Source organism: Mandrillus leucophaeus, unplaced genomic scaffold, assembly GCF_000951045.1.
Source record: "Mandrillus leucophaeus isolate KB7577 unplaced genomic scaffold, Mleu.le_1.0 Scaffold78, whole genome shotgun sequence".
NCBI classification, from domain to species: Eukaryota; Metazoa; Chordata; class Mammalia; order Primates; family Cercopithecidae; genus Mandrillus; species Mandrillus leucophaeus.
The window spans coordinates 2,502,689-2,520,587 of NW_012108474.1; the positions used below are offsets into that span (position 1 = coordinate 2,502,689).

The window sequence follows — 17,899 nt, forward strand, 5'->3', positions numbered from 1 at the left end:
AGACCCGGGCGCCAGTGGCCCTGGAGCCAGCCCGCCAGGCTGTCAGGCGTTCCTGGCCCCGGGTTCCCGTGGGAGGTGTCGAGGGATTGTGAAGAGGAATCTCCCAATAATGAATTCGGTGTCAGGGAACCCGCACCCCCAACCCCCAAGCATCCTCCTGCTCCTCTCCGCAAATAATGCGGGCGCCACAGCTTCCCCCAGCCTCAGTCCGAAGCCCGACCCCAAGGTAGCCCCCACCGCCCCCACTGAGGGAGCTCAACTCCCCACTCCCGGCACCGACTGGGGGTCGCCTCTATCTCCACCCACACGGAACTGGAACCTCCCTCCGGCACCAACGTGCCCCCGGCCCAGGTCTGCCCACTCTCCAGCCTGCAGCCCAGGCAGATGGGTCCTGCTTCCTGGGTGCTGGAGGCCCTGACTTGTCACCCTCTGAGCTCCTGGCTGAAGGCTGGGGCCACCCTGTGCCTCAGACCCTCTCCCATCAGGCCTACAGCATTCTAGAGGCAGATCAGTGGGGGTCTGAGTCCCGGCTCAGGCTCCGTTTCCCTCATCACCCAAGCGGGCAAGGCCGTTTGGAGAATTTGGAGAGGGTCGCACCCATTCTATGAGGCGTGGCCTGGCACCCCACTGCCTGTAGCCCCAGATCATTGAGCAGGTCCAGGGGGACGGAGGAGTTCAGAGAGCAGGGACAGGGAAGGTGACAGGCACCGGGGTCCCGGCATCCTTGTGGGCAGCTGGCCGTTTTCTGTTCCCTCCGTGGGGTCTCCTGTTAGGTTCAGGTAGCAGCCCTCGGTCTTCCAGCACTCCCAGGGGGGTCCACAAATGCTAGGGCCTTTCCTCTTGCCCTTTCCAACGACCAGTTGCATACCTTCTGGGTCAGGTACTGTGCTGGTCACCTCCTAGATGAGGTTGGACTCACTGTCCCCATTTTACAGATGAAGGAACTGAGGCTTAGAGAAGCCAAGGGACTCACCTGGGGTCCCAGAATCTTGAGGTTGTGAGTCTGGGCTTTGCACCTGCACCTCTGGATGTGTCCTATTCCCCCTCTTAGTGGTTTGTGATCATGAGCTGATCACTTTGTCATTCTTTTTTTTTCTTTGAGACAGAGTCTTGCTCTGTCATCCAGGCTGGGGCGCAGTGACGCCATCATAGCTCATTGCAGCCTCAACATCCCAGGCTCAAGCGATTCTCCCGCCTCAGCCTCCTGAGTAGCACCCGGCTAATTTTTTTTGATTTTTAGTAGAGATGAGGTCTCAGTATGTTACCTAGACTGGTCTCGAACTCCTGGCCTCAAGCAGTCCTCTCACCTCAACCTCCCAAAGTGCTGGGATTACAGACATAAGCTACCACACCCAACCCACTGCCTGTCTGTTTCCCTCTGTAAAATGAGGATATGCATGCTACCTCCCCTTAGGTTACGGGAGGATAAACTGTGATACTATCCACAAAGTGCTTCACGGCAGGACTTAGTAAGGGCTCAAAAAAAATGGCTGCTGTAGATATTATGGTATTCTTGGGTCTCTCTGCCTGTGCAGCAAGTGTGTTTTGTGCATCTTTGTATCTACGGTACCTTGCAGTGTGACGAGCACATAGAAAGAACTAAAAATAAAAATAAGATGGCTACTGGCATTACTATTATTTTTCTGTTTTGGACATATTAAGGCAAACCACCCTGACCTGTGCTTAACACACAGAGGCCCACACGCCAAATGTTCAAATATTCAAACGCTACAAATCACGCCAGTAACCTGTTAAGTATGTTCTATCCTCCTACCTTGACAAATACACCTTCATCATGACCTGAAAGCCCAAGTTCGAACTGAAAATTCTCGGATTCGGCCGGGCGTGGTGGCTCACGCCTGTAATCCCAGCACTTTGGGAGGCCGAGGCGGGTGGATCATGAGGTCAGGAGATCGAGATCATCCTGGATAACACAGTGAAACCCCGTCTCTACTAAATATATTTAAAAAATTAGCCGGGCATGGTGGCGGGCACCTGTAGTCCCAGCTACTCGGGAGGCTGAGGCAGGAGAATGGCGTGAACCCGGGAGGCGGAGGTTGCAGTGAGCTGAGATCGCGCCAGTGCACTCCAGCCTGGGCGACAGAGCGAGACTCCGTCTCAAAAAAAAAAAAAAAAAAAAAAGAAGAAAATTGTCGGATTCCTTGGGTGATTAACTGACCCCCGTTTGTAGCTACCCCACCTATTCACTGCCCAGCTCCAGCGCTGTCCACACTACATAAACAGGCACCCCCTTAGTCGCTCCTCAGAGCTAAGGTGATCACCCTGCTGCGTGACCTACCTTCAGGAGGACAGACTGGGCAGAGGGCTGTGCGGATCCTGGAAGTGGGCTTGGGGCTGTTTGGGCAGGGAACTCCAGGGTCCTAGGTGCTCAAAGTGTGGTCTAGAAGGGACACCTAGGCTCCAGGTGGATTCCTGCTCAGGACCTCAGAGATTCCTCACCCCATGGGGTGCAATGTGGCAGGAGGGGACCAGAGCCTTCTGCTAGGTGAGGCTAAAACCCAGGAGGGACCAGGAACCCTTAGATCTGATACTGCAACCCGTGACCTTGGGTGAGTCCCCAGTGCTCAGCTGCCTCATCTGTGAAATGGGCCAGAAGCTCCGCCTGCAGTCTGGGGCCGACGGGAAGGTCCTCATGAAAACAGACGTGTGTCTGCCTGGGGTTCCCGCAGCCTGGGGACGGGGGCAGCAGGGCAGGTGGCCGCTCCAGCTGGGGGATGAGGATGCAGAGGTGTGGGACTCGGGCAGCCCTCCAGGAAGTCAGGCCTCCAAGGATGATCCTGGGAGGGGGCCGCTGAGCCAGCAGAATTGCCGAGGTTCAGCCCTGAGTGGAGCTGGCGGCGGCTTCACTGCAGCCTGGGCTGGCCTCCTTCCCAGATGTATGGCGTGTGCTGGCCAGCCCACAGCCCCTTCCTCTGCCCACTGGCTGTGTGTTTGCTTAGGGGCTCCCTGGTGGTCCTCCAAGCCCCCAAAGCCCTGGTATGGACATGAGGAATGTGCCCTCCCATGGGCTGGCTGCCGTGGCTCCTCTCATGCTTGTGATGCCGCTTCCGACAGCACTGAGCTGGGGCCCGGACCATCACGGAGGATCGACCCCCATACACCACTGTCCCTGCTTCCTGCCCACAGAAATGCAGGAGCTACTCAGGCTGGGCTGGGGCCATGCCTGGTTTGTCAGCTTCCCCTAGACTTGGGACACATGCAGATTACCAGAGCTGGCCCCTGCTCGCAGCCCCTAGGTGCCGCCCAGAGGCCCCACAGAAAAGGCAAACAGCACAGGGCCATGAGACACGTGGGACCCCACACGCCTGGCTGAGCCTGCCTCAGCTCCACCCTGTCTCCTGCTCTCTCCTGCAGGGTCTATGCTGCTCTAGACACTGCTGGGATTCGAAGGCTCTTCCTCTCCCAGCCATCCAACGCTCACCTCTACTCCCCAAAGCTGCCCCAAGCCTGGTGTGGAGCCTGGTTAGTGAGCCCCTGTCTACTTCGAGAGGAAGATGAGGAGGACTATGGAGTGCAGGGGCTGCCTGGGGAGTAGTCACACCAGAAAGCGCATGAGCAGCGGCAGGTGGAGCTCAACAGGACGGGCCCGGCCTAGAGCTGAACAAAACCTGGGCTCCCCCACCTTCTAGCCCTGTGCCTGCCACATGCAATTCTGCATCTGTGAGCCTCAGTTTTCTCGTCTCCAAAATGAGAGCGATTCCTCCCTACTGGAGTCATTGTGAGGACTCCACGCATAAGGGAGGTAAAATGCTCCTACAGCCCAGCAATTCCACTCCAAATATTTACCCAAGAGATGCAAACCCGTTCTCAGACACTAGCACACAACCATTGATAGCAGCACCATTCACAACAGCCAAAAAGGAGGAGACACCCCAAACGTCCACCTATGGATGAGCAGATACATAAAACGTGCTTTAGTCATACAGTGGAATATTACTTAGCCATAGAAAAAGAATGTATTGGCTGGGCATGGTGACTCATGCCTGTAATCTCAGCACTTTGGGTGGTGAGAGCTGTAATCACTCACCTCTCGGCACAGAGGTGAGCGGATTGCTTCAGCCCAGGAGTTCAAGACCAGCCCAGGCAACAGAGTGAGACCCTGTCTCTACAAAACAAACAAAAAGTTTTCTTTTCTTTCTTTTTTCTGAGATGGAGTCTTGCTCTGTCGCCCAGGCTAGAGTCCAGTGGAACGATCTTGGCTTACTACAAACTCTGCCTCTGAGGTTCAAGCAATTCTCCTGCCTCAGCCTCCTGAGTAGCTGGGATTACAGGTGCCTGGCACCATGCCCGGCTAATTTTGTACTTTTAGTAGATACTGGGTTTCACCATCTTGGCCAGGCTGGTCTCAAACTCCTGACCTCGTGATCCAACCGCCTTGGCCTCCCAAAGTGCTGGGATTACAGGCATGAGCCACCACAACTGGCCAAAAAGTTTTCTTTTCTTTTCTTTTTTTTTTAGATGGAGTTTCACCCCGTTGCCAGGCTGGAGTACAGTGGTTTGATCTCGGCTCACTGCAACCTCTGACTCCCAGGTTCAAGCGATTCTCCTGCCTCAGCCTCCCAAGTAGCTGGGACTACAGGCATGCGCCACCACACCCAGCTAATGTTTATATTTTTAGTAGAGATGGGGTTTCACCATATTGGCCAGGATGGTCTCGAACTCCTGACCTCGTGATCTGCCCGCCTCGGCCTCGCAAAGTGCTGGGATTACAAGCATGAGCCACTGCGCCCAGCCTACACTTAGCTAATTTTTTAAAGTTTTTTGCAGAGAAGAGGTCGTCTTGCCATCTTGCCCAGGTTGGCCTCGAACTCCTAGGATCAAGTGATCATCCCACCTCGGTCCCTCAAAGTGCTGGGATTGCAGATGTCAGTTACCATGCCCAGCCAAAAGAAAATGTTATTAGAGATGCTGAGAATCAGGAATTTGGCAGGTAACGCATAGAGGGAAAAGCATCCCAGACACAGGTAAGGGCTCAAAGGGGAGAACATGGCTGGGCGCTGTGGCTCACGCCTGTAATCCCAGCACTTTGGGAGGCTGAGGCGGCAGATCATGAGGTCAGGAGTTCGAGACCAGCCTGGCCGATATGGTGAAACCCCGTCTCTCCTAAAAATACAAAAAATTAGCTAGGCATGGTGGGGGGTGCCTGTAATCCCAGCTACTCAGGAGGAGTCTGAGGCAGGAGAATCGCTTGAACCCAGGGGGCAGAGATTGCACCACTGCACTCCAGCCCCGTCAGCAGTGTGAGACTCCATCTGAAAAACAAAACAAAACAAAAAAAAGAGAACATGTCTCCTCTGGCCAGAGTACAGGATGCATGGAGTATTAGTCCATTTTCATACTGCAACAAAGAACATCTGAGACTGGATTATTTATTTATTTATTTATTTATTTATTTATTTGAGACTGGGTAATTTATAAAGGAAAGAGGTTTATTTGACTCACAGTTCAGCATGGCTGGGGAGGCCTCAGGAAACTTACAATCATGGCGGAAGGCGAAGGGGAAGCAAGACACCCATTCTCCGTAAGGCGGCAGGAAGAAGTGGAGCAAAGGAGGAGGAACCCCTTATAAAACCATCAGATCTCTTGAGCACTCACTCACTATCATGAGAACCGCATGGGGCAGCCCGCCCTCCTGATTCAGTTACCTCCACCTGGTCCGTCCCTTGACACATGGGGATTATGTGGATTACAATTCAAGACGAGATTTGGGCGGGGACACAAAGCCTAACTATATCACATGGAGAGGAGATGGAAGCCACAGGGTGGGCCAGGCCCAGGCCCAGGAGTCTGGAGAGGGACGGGGACCCCTGAGGGCTTCTAATGGGGGTGATCACGTCATTCCTAGGTTTTGCTGTGGGTTTTTGTTTTGTTGTGTTTTGAGAAAAGGTCTTGCTCTGTCACCCAGGCTGGAGTGTAGTGGCGCAACCACAGCTCACTGCAGCCTCCAGTTCCTGGTCTCGAGTGAACCTTCCACCTCAGCCTCCCAAGTAGCTGGGACCACAGGCATGCACCACCATTCCTGGCTAATTTTTTTTTTTTTTTTTTTTTTTGAGACGGAGTCTCGCTCTGTTGCCCAGGCTGGAGTGCAGTGGCCGGATCTCAGCTCACTGCAAGCTCTGCCTCCTGGGTTTACGCCATTCTCCTGCCTCAGCCTCCCGAGTAGCAGGGACTACAGGCGCCCGCCACCTTGCCCGGCTAGTTTTTTGTATTTTTTAGTAGAGACGGAGTTTCACCGTGTTAGCCAGGATGGTCTTGATCTCCTGACCTCGTGATCCACCCGTCTCGGCCTCCCAAAGTGCTGGGATTACAGGCTTGAGCCACCACGCCTGGCCCATTCCTGGCTAATTTTTAAATTTTTTGTAGAGATGGGGTCTCACTGTATTGTCCAGGATGGACTTGAACTCCTGGGCTCAAGTGATCCTCCTGCCTCAGCCTTCCAAAGTACTGGGATTACAGGCATGAATCACTGTGCTGGGCTCAGGCTGAGGGGTTTTTGTTTGTTTGTTTGTTTGTTCTGAGATGGAGTATGGCTCTGTTGCCCGGTCTGGAATGGAGTGGCACCATCTCGGCTCACTGCAAACTCCGCCTCCCAGGTTCACGCCATTCTCCTGCCTCAGCCTCCCAAGTATCTGGGACTACAGGTGCCCGCCACCATGCCTGTCTAATTTTTTGTATTTTTAGTAGAGACGGGGTTTCACCATGTTAGCCAAGATGGTCTTGATCTCCTGACCTCGTGATCCGCCTGTCTTGGCCTCCCAAAGTGCTAGGATTACAGGTGTGAGCCAATGCACCTAGCCCAGACTGAGGTTTTTAAAAGGCCATTCTGGCCGGGCGCATTGGCTCACACCTGTAAACCTAGCACTTTGGGAGGCTGAGGCAGGTGGATCACTTGAGGTCGGGAGTTCAAGACCAGCCTGACCAACATGAAGAAATCTTGTCTCTACTAAAAATACAAAATTAGCCGGGGTGATGGCGCATGCCTGTAATCCCAGCTACTTGGAAGACTGAGGAACCCGGGAGGTGGAGGTTGCGGTGAGATGAGATCACGCCACTGCACTCCAGCCTGGGCAACAAGAGTGAAACTCCATCTCAAAAATAAATAAATAAATAAATAAATGGCCATTCTGCACTATGGAGGACAGTCTGGAAGGGGGCCAGAGTGGTTAGGGCAAGGAAGGAGGCTGTTATGAGGGATGGCTGGTGAGCTAGAGCCAGGGCAGGGGAAAGGACAGGAAGATACGTCACAGGTAAAATCGGTGGGTGGGGGGAGGGGGAGGAAGGGAAGGGCAGGGCAGGGCAGGGCAGGGCAGGGCAGGGCAGGACAGGGCGAGGAAGGGGAGGTGTCGGATCTTGCCCAGCGGCAATACAAGGTGAGCACTGCCCACAGAAGGGGAGCTACTCAGGGATGAGTTGTCTCCACCATGGAATGTGGTGGACCCTGCGGGGCATTCAAAGGACAGTGTCTAATAGGGAGCTGAGGCCATTACAGCTGGAGACAGAGTGGAAGGGGCCCAGCACAGGGACAGCATTGGAAGCTCCAGAGCTAGTAGTCGCCAGCCCCCTGGTATCTCGTGGGGTGCACAGAGTGAACTCTGGAGAGCCCCAGTCTTTGGAGGGAGGCAGGGAAAGAGACTAAATGCCGAGAAAGGAGCTAGGAGAAGGCAGCCTTTCAGGCATGGTGCTGTCAACCATGGCACAGACGCGTCAAGAAGTGGGAGGGGGCCGGGCACAGTGGCTCACGCCTGTAATCCCAGCACTTTGGGAGGCTAGGGGGGTGCAGATCACGAGGTCAGGAGATCAAGACCATCCACCATCCTAGCCAACATGGTGAAACCCTGTCTCTACTAAAAATACAAAAATTAACTGGGCGTGGTGACACACACCTGTAATCCCAGCTACCTGGGAGGCTGAGGCAGGAGAAGCGCTTGAACCCGGGAGGCAGAGACTGTAGAAAGTCGAGATGGCACCACTGTACTCCAGGTTGGCAACAAAGAAAGACTCTGTCTCAAAAAAAAAAAAAAAAAAAAAAAAAAGCGGGAGGCTGGGCACAGTGGCTCATGCCTGTAATCCCAGCACTTTGGGAGGCTGAGGTGGGCGGATCACTTGAGGTCAGGAGTTTGAGACCAGCCTTGCCAACATGGTGAAATCCCATCTCTGCTAAAAATACAAAAATCAGCCAGGTGTGGTGGCGCACGCCTATCATCCCAGGTACTCAGGAGGCTGACGCAGGAGAATCCCCTGAACCTGGGAGGTAGAGGTTTTGCAGTGACTCAAGATTGCATCACTGCAACCCAGCCTGGGTGAGAAAGGGAGATTGCGACTCAAAAAAACAAAACAAAACAAAACAAAAAAAACGGGTGTGAGGAAGGAAGGAAAAGTATCCACTGGATTTAGCGAAGTGAGATTGTCAGTGGCCTTGAGGAATTTCCACTGGAGACCTAGAGAGCTGGGGTAAAAGGCAGATGACTGGGGTTGCAGAATGAGTGGGAGGTGAGGACGTGGTCTAATGGTGAGGACCGCTCTTTAACGAAGAGAGTCTGGGATTGTTTTATAGTGTTTAAAGGCTAAGGGGCAGGAAGGAGAGGAGGTGAAGGTATAGGAAGGAAGGCTCCTGGGAACTATGGCCTGGTCAAGGGACAAGAGGCACCCCCTCTGCGGCCAGAGGAAGGGGTGCAGTCACATCTGTAAGAGCAGTGGGAAAAAACCATACGAGAGCCAGTCTCAAGGGTGAGGGCACCGGCGTGGAGCGCACAGAGCTGGAATGAGGGCCTGTGGTTTTGAGGGGGACCCTGGGCTCAGTGGGATGTCCCAAGGGTCAGGCTGGGGCTGGGGTACCAGATCTAGTGAGTACAACTACAGGATGCCCAGCAAAATTTTTTTAGCATAAGTATTTCCCATGCAACGTCCGGGATATACTTACATTAAAAAAAAAAAAAAATTATTCGTTGTCTGAACTCAAGTCCTGTAATTTTCAGCCAATTCTAGCCCAGCGTGGCGCAGTAGTGGGTCAGGGAGGGCACGGGAACGGCGCGACCCGACAGCCTGGGAAACGGACAGCCGTGTCAGAAGGGCAGGTGCCAGTGGGGAGGAGGCCGGAGAGAAAGCCGCAGCTTCCTTCCACCTCGCGCCGGGCCCGCGGCCGCGCAAGAAACCTCTCCGGGTTCCTCCCGGCGGGAACCCCCTGCCCCAGAACTTTGGTCTCGTCCCATCCACCCCCGCCCGCGCCATGGTCTCGCCCTAGGGAGTTATCGATAACTCTACGCTCGACCTCGATCGACTCGCTCCGGCTCCCCTCGCCGTCCTGGACACAGCGGAGTGCGGAGTCGCCCGTAAGGTACGAGGCCGCGAGCCAGGGGCCGGGAACCGGTTGCTGGGTGGGTGGGAGAGTACGGCTAGGGGAAGCCGGCCAGCAGGACGGAGAAAGGGCCGTCGGCGGAGGACAGGGGAGCTCGGGGGTCCAGCCAGACTGCGCCCCTTCCTATCACGGCCCGCCGCCGGCCTGTTACGCATGCGCAGCCGCAGGGCTCGGCTTTCCCCGGCCCACCCGCCGCCTTGCGCACGCGCAGCCCGCCCCTGCGGCAGAGTGGCGCCCGCGCGTGACTGCCCCCTGCCGGCTGCGAGGGGGACGGCGCCCCCGCCGGGTGCGTGGGGCGGGGATGGAGCACGCGCCCTGGAGCCCCGGAGCCGCCCGGAGCCGGGTGTCACGCGTGTGACGCGTGTCCCTGAACCTACCTCCGCTTGTTGTCCCAACTCTAAATTGGGAATGATAAGCGCCATTCGGCAGCGCCCCGTGGGTCTGTAATCTGTTTAGCACAGTGTGTCCTCTAAGTACTTTACATCCTTCTCTGTAGATGCCCTGACCTTTGATCCCTGCTATTCAGCTCTAGGGCCCGTGCAGGCCACACCATGAACACGTCCCCAGGCACGGTGGGCAGTGACCCGGTCATCCTGGCCACTGCAGGCTACGACCACACCGTGCGCTTCTGGCAGGCCCACAGCGGCATCTGCACCCGGACTGTGCAGCACCAGGACTCCGTATCCTCCACCTGGGGCGGGCAGGGCGGCGCTGGAGGGATGCCTCATGTGGGGACCACAGCCTGGGTGAAGGCCAGATGGTGAAGGCCTGGGGGCCCCTGTCCTCAGGGTTGCCTTCCCATCATCCTCCTTAACAGTCCCAGCAGGTGAATGCCTTGGAGATCACACCAGACCGCAGTATGATTGCTGCTGCAGGTATCTGTGACCCTTGATCTCTAACCCCTGACCTCTGGTGGGTCGACCTGAGCACAACCAAGCTTCATTTCAGCCTGTGTCCCTAGGTTACCAGCACATCCGCATGTATGATCTCAACTCCAATAACCCCAACCCCATCATCAGCTATGATGGTGTCAACAAGAACATCGCGTCTGTGGGCTTCCACGAAGACGGCCGCTGGATGTACACGGGCGGCGAGGACTGCACAGCCAGGATCTGGGACCTCAGGTGCGGTGGGGAGGGGCCTGCTGCCTGGGGCTGGGCTGGGCTGTTCTGAGAGACCATTTTAGGTTGGGTTCTCTCCAAGCAGAGGCTGAAATAGGGAGCTTCCTGTGGGCGACTCAGTGAGAGAAGTGAGGACAGGAGGAGAGTGAATTGCATCAAAGCGCGAGTCCTGCCTTGAGCCCGGAGCCAGCGTGTTATTCCCCTTCCACCAGCCACTGGCTTAGGCTCCCTGCTGGAGTGGAGGGCCCTGCGTCTCGAGTATTTCCCAAGAGGCAGGTCCTTTAGCAGAGGGAGGGGAGGAGTGGCCAGGCTAAGGCCATCTGGGTAGGGCACCAACAAGCCCAGATGGACAGCATGTGCCCTGGCCCGGTCCACAGGTCCCGGAACCTGCAGTGCCAGCGGATCTTCCAGGTGAACGCACCCATTAACTGCGTGTGCCTGCACCCCAACCAGGTGAGGGGTGCTCATGGGGCCAGGCACTCTGGGACTTTGGAGGGCTGGGCTTGGGTCCTGCCTCACCACCCCTGCACCCCAGGCAGAGCTCATCGTGGGTGACCAGAGCGGGGCTATCCACATCTGGGACTTGAAAACAGACCACAACGAGCAGCTGATCCCCGAGCCCGAGGTCTCCATCACGTCTGCCCACATTGACCCCGACGCCAGCTACATGGCAGCTGTCAATAGCGCTGTGAGTCCTGGAGGCAGGTGCTGGGTGGAACCAGCTTGGCACTCAGCCCTTAGCCTCTGCAGGTGGGCTTATTCCTGGATGTCCCTTAGTGCCCCCCTCCTGCTTCCCCTATCCTAGGCACTAACACCCACCCTGCCAGCAAAGCCAGAAGCGTGAATGTCGCTCCCAATGCCTTGACCCTGTCTGCAGTCCGGTCACTCCGCTTTCTGGAGTCTCTCCCAAGTCGGTCCACTTCCCTCCTTTCTCTCTGTTGCCTCCTGGTCCCAGTCACCCTCATTTCCCATGACAGCTGACACACTCTGAGGCCTCCTTTCCTCCTCCCTGACCTCCCCTGGCCCCTGACCCGTTCTCTCTTGGATGCTTCTAGTGGTGCCTCGTCAGTACCAGCCAGGTGGCATCATTCCCCTGGGGAGACCCAGGGCTACTGGCCTTGCCCTTAGGCTGCCGTGGTGTGGCCCCTGGTCTTCTCTCCAACCTCATTTTTTTCCGTTAACTCCATTTAATCCCAGCGTGTCACTTGTCCCTCTTGCCCCCGGATTTCCTTTCTCCTGGCCTTTGTCATGTTGTCCCTCTAGCTGGTGCCCTCTCCCGTGTACTTCCATTGGCCATCGGCATCCTCCAGGAAGGGGAATTTGAGTCTTTGGCCAGGTGTGGCCTCCTGTTCTTGGCTTGCCATGTGTGGCCCTTGGTTGGGGCCAGGCTTCCCAGGTGCCTCCTGCAGGCAGGACCAGAGGGGCCTGTCCGCCCCTGACCCAGGGTCCCCATGCACAGTTGAACCCCAGTGTTGGCCCCCAGGGCATCCTTCCCTGTGTCTCAGACCTGAGGCCTCGGGTCCCCCGTGACGGTCCTCCTGACCTCTAGGGAAACTGCTATGTCTGGAATCTGACGGGGGGCATTGGTGACGAGGTAACCCAGCTCATCCCCAAGACCAAGATCCCCGCCCACACGCGCTATGCCCTGCAGTGCCGCTTCAGCCCCGACTCCACGTGCGTGCAGGGCCTGCTGGCCCGGGAGGGGACCTGCCTGGGCTGTGGGCTGGAGACGGGAGGGGCTGCTGGGTGGAGTGGCTGCTGCTGGACACGCCCCCACGCCCATCCCCCAGGCTCCTCGCCACCTGTTCGGCTGATCAGACGTGCAAGATCTGGAGGACGTCCAACTTCTCCCTGATGACGGAGCTGAGCATCAAGAGCGGCAACCCCGGGGAGTCCTCCCGTGGTTGGATGTGGGGCTGTGCTTTCTCGGGGGACTCCCAGTACATCGTCACTGGTGAGCCCCGCCCCGGCCTCCCCATCCCTGGCCTCCCAGCGCTGGCCTCCAGAGCCAGCCCACCTTGGCTGCGGCTCCCCCTCTGCTAGGGCCACCTGCCTGGCCTGCACCTCTGCTCTGAGCCCTGCCCAATCTCCCCCTCCAGCTTCCTCGGACAACCTGGCCCGGCTCTGGTGTGTGGAGACTGGAGAGATCAAGAGAGAGTATGGTGGCCACCAGAAGGCTGTCGTCTGCCTGGCGTTCAACGACAGTGTGCTGGGCTAGCCTGTGACCCCTCAGGACTGCCTGGTGTAGGTGGTGGCAGCTGGAGGGTCCCATGCAGCACCCAGGTCAGAACAGGCCCTACTGCCGGCCTACACCAGCTGGACCTGATGGCCCCCTGTGGCACCTTGACCTGCTGGGCCAGGCCGCCCTGGGACTCTCAGCCCCCAGCTGCTTATCTAGATGTGACAGCTTGACCCAAGCCAGGCTGCACACTCCTGGACTGGGCTAGCCTGCACTGCCTGGGAGTCAGCCAAGGGCCCAAAGCTGCTGAGGGGTGTGAGGCTGGTGCCCACCCCTAAGCTAGTGTGTTTCCTGTCCCCTCCCTGCCGCGTTTCAGGGCCTTAGTCCACAGAGAACACCACCATGGCCAGGTGGAAGGGTTTATTAGTCCCTGCCGGCAGCTGTCCTCCCTGGTGCGGGTGACCTGGCCAGCCCGCTGGATTGGGGACAGGGACCGGGCTGGGCCAGGTCGGGGCTCAGTCTGGGAGGTAATAAAAGCAGACTGACACACAGATGTTGCTTGGGAAGCAGATGTCGATGCACAGATAAATCAGCCGCTGTCTCCGGGGCCCTGTGGCGAGGGTGCCGTGAATCCCCAAGGGCTCCGCCCCCAGCTCATCAAACCATCCCGAGGGCCTGGCCTCCCCCCACAGCGGCCCTGACTCACCCTCTGCTCGCCGGGCCCAGTAGATGGGGGTCCTTGTGCACAGGCGCTGCACCAAATCCCCCACCTGGGCAGGGTCCACCTCGTGGCTCCCCTGCACTGCCAGCAGCTCCTGGGTGTGTTGGGTGTCCTGGGCAGGGCCCCGAGGCTCTTGGACCTGTTGAGAAGGCTCTGGTGGGCTGTGGGACAGGGCTGCTCCCTACTCCTGGCTGGGCGGGGCTGGGTACCTCCCAACCCCCAGTGATGTCCCCACCCTCTGCTCTTGTCAGCAGCCTGGGCTCAGGGTGGAGAGAGCTTCCTGTTCCCTGAAACCAGAGCTCCAGCCTATCCTGTGCCCAGCTGCACACAGGACCCTTTGTCTAGCCCCTGGTGGGGGGCTGTGCCCAGCAGGATGGCTCACCTTGGAGGTATCCATCAGCAGCCGCAGGGTCTCCCGATCACTGTCCTCCATCAGGCGGAGGAAGCAGGCCTGGTGCTCCTCAGGGTGGTAACAGATGCAGCCCTGGGGAGGCAGGGAGGTGAGGAAGGGCCACCCCGACCGACACCTGCAAGGGTGACGTGACCCCTCCCTGCCCACTCACGCTCTGCCCGTCGAACAGCACCACCCAGCTGTGGTTGCTCTGAGGTGAGGTCACTGTGATGGTCGCTGCGTTCCGGGCCACGTCCACCAGGATGGTTTGGTTGGGCCGGGGCATGTGGGGGCTTGGGAGGGTCATTCGCAGTGTCTGCAGCCTTGGCTGGCAGTGGGAGTTGGAGTTCAGCTGGGCAGCTGGACAACCCCAGCACAGCCGCCAGCTCTGGGCTGCAGGACTCCTGACATCCCCAAGTGGGCCCTTCCACCTCTGGCTGTCTGCTCCTAGGCGGTCACTGCCTGCTCTGCACCCTGGCTCTGCTGGAGGCTGGGATGTGCCAGCTTCCCTTTCCCCTTTTCACTGTCCACATCCCTGGTGCTGAGGAGGGGCTCACCTTGGGAGGGCCCTGAGCGAAGCCAAGAAGCCCTCCAGCCACAGCTCCCGCAGTGGCCAGTGCCAGGAGCAGCAGCAGCAGGGATAGGCCCGTGGCTCTCCAGCCCCCACAGGTGGGCTTGGTCTTCACCTGGGGGCGCATTAGGGTCAGAAGGGTCATGGGGTTTAGAGATCAGGGAGCCAGTGGGCTGGGGAAGGGAGGGGCTGGGTGGCCGGGGGCACCCCCTGGGTCCTTGCTGCAGGAGTGATGGGAGGCACTCACCCCTGTAGGCCCAGGTTTGGGGCACTCAGCGCGGCAGTTCGCTGGCTTCATCCTGCAGCCCCTGCTCACAATGTGCCGATTGTCTGCGCCCCTTGTCTGCAGCCTTGGCCGGGGAAACTCAGAACGCCTCCCCTCCTGACCCCGCGCCTCTCCCTCAGCTCCGGATCTGATATCCAGGTCAGAGCCAGGACAGTCCCCTCCTCCCACCTGGGGGATGCCTGTCACCAGGCTCGGCTCCAGACACCTGGCCTGTGCAGACTGGAGATCAGGGTCTGGGAGGCATAGGGCTGGGCCGAGTAGAAATCCAGTCCAGCTGAGCGACTGGAGGGCAGTCCAGGCCCGGCCAGGGCGACTCACTGAGTGTGGTTGGGGTGGATTTCGTTTTCCTAAAGTGGCATGAGTCTCTCAGGTTACTCTTGACTCCCAGAGCTGGGCACAGGGCCTGACACACCACAAGCTGTCAATAAATGCCTGCTCAGTGAATGACAGGTGTGGGACTGTGCACCCCCAGCCACTTCCCAGCCCCCACACACCCAAGTCCGGGGGTTCCTGAAGGCTGGACCACAGACAGGCAGCCTGCTGTGCCTGTGCCCCCACAATAGGCCAGCCTCGGGGGCCCGCCCAGCACTTTTTTTTTTGAGATGGGAGTCTTGCTGTGTCCCCTAGGCTGGAGTGGAGTGGCGTGATCTCGGCTCACTGCAACCTCTGTCTCCTGGGTTCACACAATTCTCACGCCTCAGCCTCCTGAGTAGCTGGGATTACAAATATATGCCACCATGTCCCGCTAATTTTTGTATTTTTAGTAGAGATGGGTTTCCACCATTTTGGCCAGGCTGGTCTTGAACTCCGGACCGCAAGTGATCCGCCTGCCTCAGCCTCCTAAAGTGTTGGGATTACAGGTGTGAGCCACCGCGCCTGGCCCACAATTACTTCTGACCTCTGCTCCCTGCCCTGGGCTCTCGGCCATGGCAGCCCACCAGCTTCACTCTGAGGCCTTTTCCTTCCCTGGTTTCCCTTTGTGCCTGGCTTTCCCTCATTCTCCAGAACATCTTCCTCTGACCCAGGCCAGGAGTGGGCAGTTGCCATTCCAGCTCCAGAGTTGGAACCCCAGCTACCCATCTACTTTGAATCCTTCCACCCGCGGCGAGACGGCATTGCCCGGGCCAATGCAAGGCGAGAGCAAGGACACCCGAGCCAGTGTGGGTTTGAGAGTTTAATCTGTGCTCTGGTGCAGACAGTGCCGCAGCCCCTCATGGGCTAGAGACAGGGCGCACAGGGACTCCTAGCCCCCACCCGGCAAGAGAGGCATCGCCGAGGCTGCACCTGCCATGCACTCCTGGATATGCCATGCACTCCTGGTGTGACTGCACCCTGCCAGGCCAGACCCGGCTTGAGCCAACCTAGCCAAGCCAGCATCAGCGCCACCAGCCTCATGGGCACAGCCGCCCTTATGCTGCTCCGCAGCACCCTCTAAACCTGACATCCCAGGCCCGGGAGGTGCTGAAGGCTCAGGACGCCCCTTATTGCTCTGAAGTCTTTGTGACCAAGTGGAGTGTTGTGACTATGGGGCCAAGAGAGAAGCTGCCGGGCAAGGTGCTGGTAGGGAGCCAGCCAGAAGGTGACTGTCCTGGGATGGCCTTGCTGAGTCTGCTGTCAGGCCTGTGAAAGGTCAGCAGAGCAAAGGAGCAGGCAGGAGAGACCAGAGCCCCGCCCAGAACCTTGGCGAGCTGGTGGCCCTGCCAAGTCCTCCTCCTGGCCACTGAAGAGGGAATCCAGGGCAAGGCAGGTGACCTCCTGGGCCACCAGCCTCTAACCCCTACCCCAACCTAGGGAATGGGAGGACTGGAAGAGACTGGATGCTATGTAAAGGACTTGCTGTTCTCGGGGACACAACTCTCCTCCCCTCCCCTCCCAGAGCCCTGGATGACTGACAGGCATTCCTAGGCCAACACATGCTTCAGCCGCGCTGCCGAATGCAGGGCACCTGGATGACAGGCATTCCTCGGCCAACACATGCTTCAGCCGTGCTACTGGCTGCAGGGCACAGAGGCTCCTTCAGTGGGATTTTCCCTACGACACAGAGCACAGCTATTAACACACTTAAGATTCAACTCCATTGCCTGACACAGTTGTTCAAAGTTAAAAACTGTTTGGTAGCAGCACTGCTCTGAGCTCCCTGCACTGCAGCCCCGAGTTCAGCGAAGGCATTCACGCCATCGAGGCTGCTCAGTCCAAATCACCTGGGTTTAAATGCACACTTGAGACAGCAAGAGGTTTAGCTGGGCCGCATTTACAGAACTGGGCAGCAGCCCTGGGTATCTGAAACGGAACAGACACTCAGTTGTGACATCAGAGTGGTTTTCAAGGAAGTAGGGGAGGCGGGAGGGTGGTGAGGGCAGCACTTTGTACCTAGTGGCAGAGATGCCACCTGGGAGCAGCCTCCTCCTCCACTCTCTCCCTGCCGGGAGGCACAGGAACACAGAAGGCTCCGCCGGACTTCCAGTCACACTGATGGGACCCTGGTCCATGCAAGCCTCTTCCAATAGTCAGAATAATCAGTCCCTCCGCCCCCTGAGGGGCTGGATCCCTGAATAAGTTTTTCCATAAAATACAGGACACACACCCCTAGACCCGCCTCGGTTACCTGAATCCCGGACAGGTGCTGAGCCTGCCCCCCGCAACGCCACAATGCCTTCCAAGCCTAAAAGTGCATCTTCGATTACAAGCATCTGTAAACAAAATCGTCCCCCAAACGTGTACTTACAAGGTTAACAATGTATGCCTTTGCTTAACTCCAATTACACTCCTTGAAGCCACTTAGCTGAGCAGATGCCTAAGCCCCACCTATTAATTTGGGTAACTGGTTTTCAATTTTTTTTTTTTTTTTTTTTTTATTCTGGAGATTAAAGACACCCAATCTTTAACCTTGAAGGGCAGGCAAAAGGTCGGCTATGCTGTCAACATAGAAGTCAGGCACCATTTTCTTCTTAGACACGCAGTCACTTTCCTGATTATTCTTCACATCTCCTAGAGTGGACACTCCGGTGAGGGTCAGGATGGTCTTCAGGCCACAGGTGACGCCTAGGAGGATGTCTGTGTCCAGGCGGTCTCCCACCATGACGGTGCGCTCGGGGTTGATGCCGTATTCCTGGGACACGCAGTCGAAGATGAAGCGGCTGGGCTTCCCGATGATGTCGGCCTGGCGCTGGGCGGCCATCTCCACGGCTCGGACTAGACAGCCGGTACCTGCGGGGCACAGGGGACCGGGTCAAAGGGCGGGAAGGGGGCCCGCC

General features: G+C 57.6%; 3 protein-coding genes across 4 annotated transcripts; 1 reads left to right on the forward strand and 2 right to left on the reverse strand.

The window, feature by feature from the left end:
• Positions 1 to 9,325: 9,325 nt before the first annotated feature.
• On the forward strand, positions 9,326 to 13,247 carry MLST8 (MTOR associated protein, LST8 homolog (S. cerevisiae)). Its single transcript, XM_011966981.1, has 9 exons — positions 9,326 to 9,355; positions 9,903 to 10,056; positions 10,203 to 10,251; positions 10,338 to 10,500; positions 10,875 to 10,950; positions 11,033 to 11,185; positions 12,047 to 12,171; positions 12,288 to 12,451; positions 12,597 to 13,247. The coding sequence occupies exons 2-9, from the start codon at positions 9,928 to 9,930 to the stop codon at positions 12,713 to 12,715; spliced, it is 978 nt and encodes a 325-aa protein (XP_011822371.1). The 5' UTR covers positions 9,326 to 9,355; positions 9,903 to 9,927; the 3' UTR covers positions 12,716 to 13,247.
• On the reverse strand, positions 13,082 to 15,418 carry BRICD5 (BRICHOS domain containing 5). Of its 2 annotated transcripts, XM_011966980.1 has the most exons (6): positions 14,607 to 15,418; positions 14,346 to 14,474; positions 13,961 to 14,116; positions 13,780 to 13,881; positions 13,383 to 13,536; positions 13,082 to 13,286 (listed from the first exon to the last, which is right to left on the reverse strand). In XM_011966980.1, the coding sequence occupies exons 1-6, from the start codon at positions 14,655 to 14,657 to the stop codon at positions 13,192 to 13,194; spliced, it is 687 nt and encodes a 228-aa protein (XP_011822370.1). In that variant the 5' UTR covers positions 14,658 to 15,418; the 3' UTR covers positions 13,082 to 13,191. The 2 variants fall into 2 exon arrangements, with proteins under 2 accessions (XP_011822370.1, XP_011822369.1); XM_011966979.1 differs by having other exon boundaries at positions 13,192 to 13,536.
• Positions 15,419 to 17,485: 2,067 nt separating this feature from the next.
• PGP (phosphoglycolate phosphatase) lies at positions 17,486 to 17,893 on the reverse strand. The gene has a single exon (XM_011966982.1). It carries the CDS (start codon positions 17,821 to 17,823, stop codon positions 17,527 to 17,529), a length of 297 nt encoding a protein of 98 aa, XP_011822372.1. The 5' UTR covers positions 17,824 to 17,893; the 3' UTR covers positions 17,486 to 17,526.
• Positions 17,894 to 17,899: the final 6 nt, after the last annotated feature.

Coding starts and splice junctions, on each gene's coding strand:
- MLST8 (XM_011966981.1), top strand. CDS start 9,928: ATGAACACGTCCCCAGGCACGGTGGGCAGTGACCCGGTCATCCTGGCC. Junction 12,172..12,287: donor CGCTTCAGCCCCGACTCCAC/GTGCGTGCAGGG, acceptor CCCATCCCCCAG/GCTCCTCGCCACCTGTTCGG. Junction 12,452..12,596: donor CTCCCAGTACATCGTCACTG/GTGAGCCCCGCC, acceptor CTCCCCCTCCAG/CTTCCTCGGACAACCTGGCC.
- BRICD5 (XM_011966979.1), bottom strand. CDS start 14,657: ATGAAGCCAGCGAACTGCCGCGCTGAGTGCCCCAAACCTGGGCCTACA. Junction 14,475..14,606: donor CCAAACCTGGGCCTACAGGG/GTGAGTGCCTCC, acceptor ATGCGCCCCCAG/GTGAAGACCAAGCCCACCTG. Junction 14,117..14,345: donor TCGCTCAGGGCCCTCCCAAG/GTGAGCCCCTCC, acceptor TCCCACTGCCAG/CCAAGGCTGCAGACACTGCG.
- PGP (XM_011966982.1), bottom strand. CDS start 17,823: ATGGCCGCCCAGCGCCAGGCCGACATCATCGGGAAGCCCAGCCGCTTC.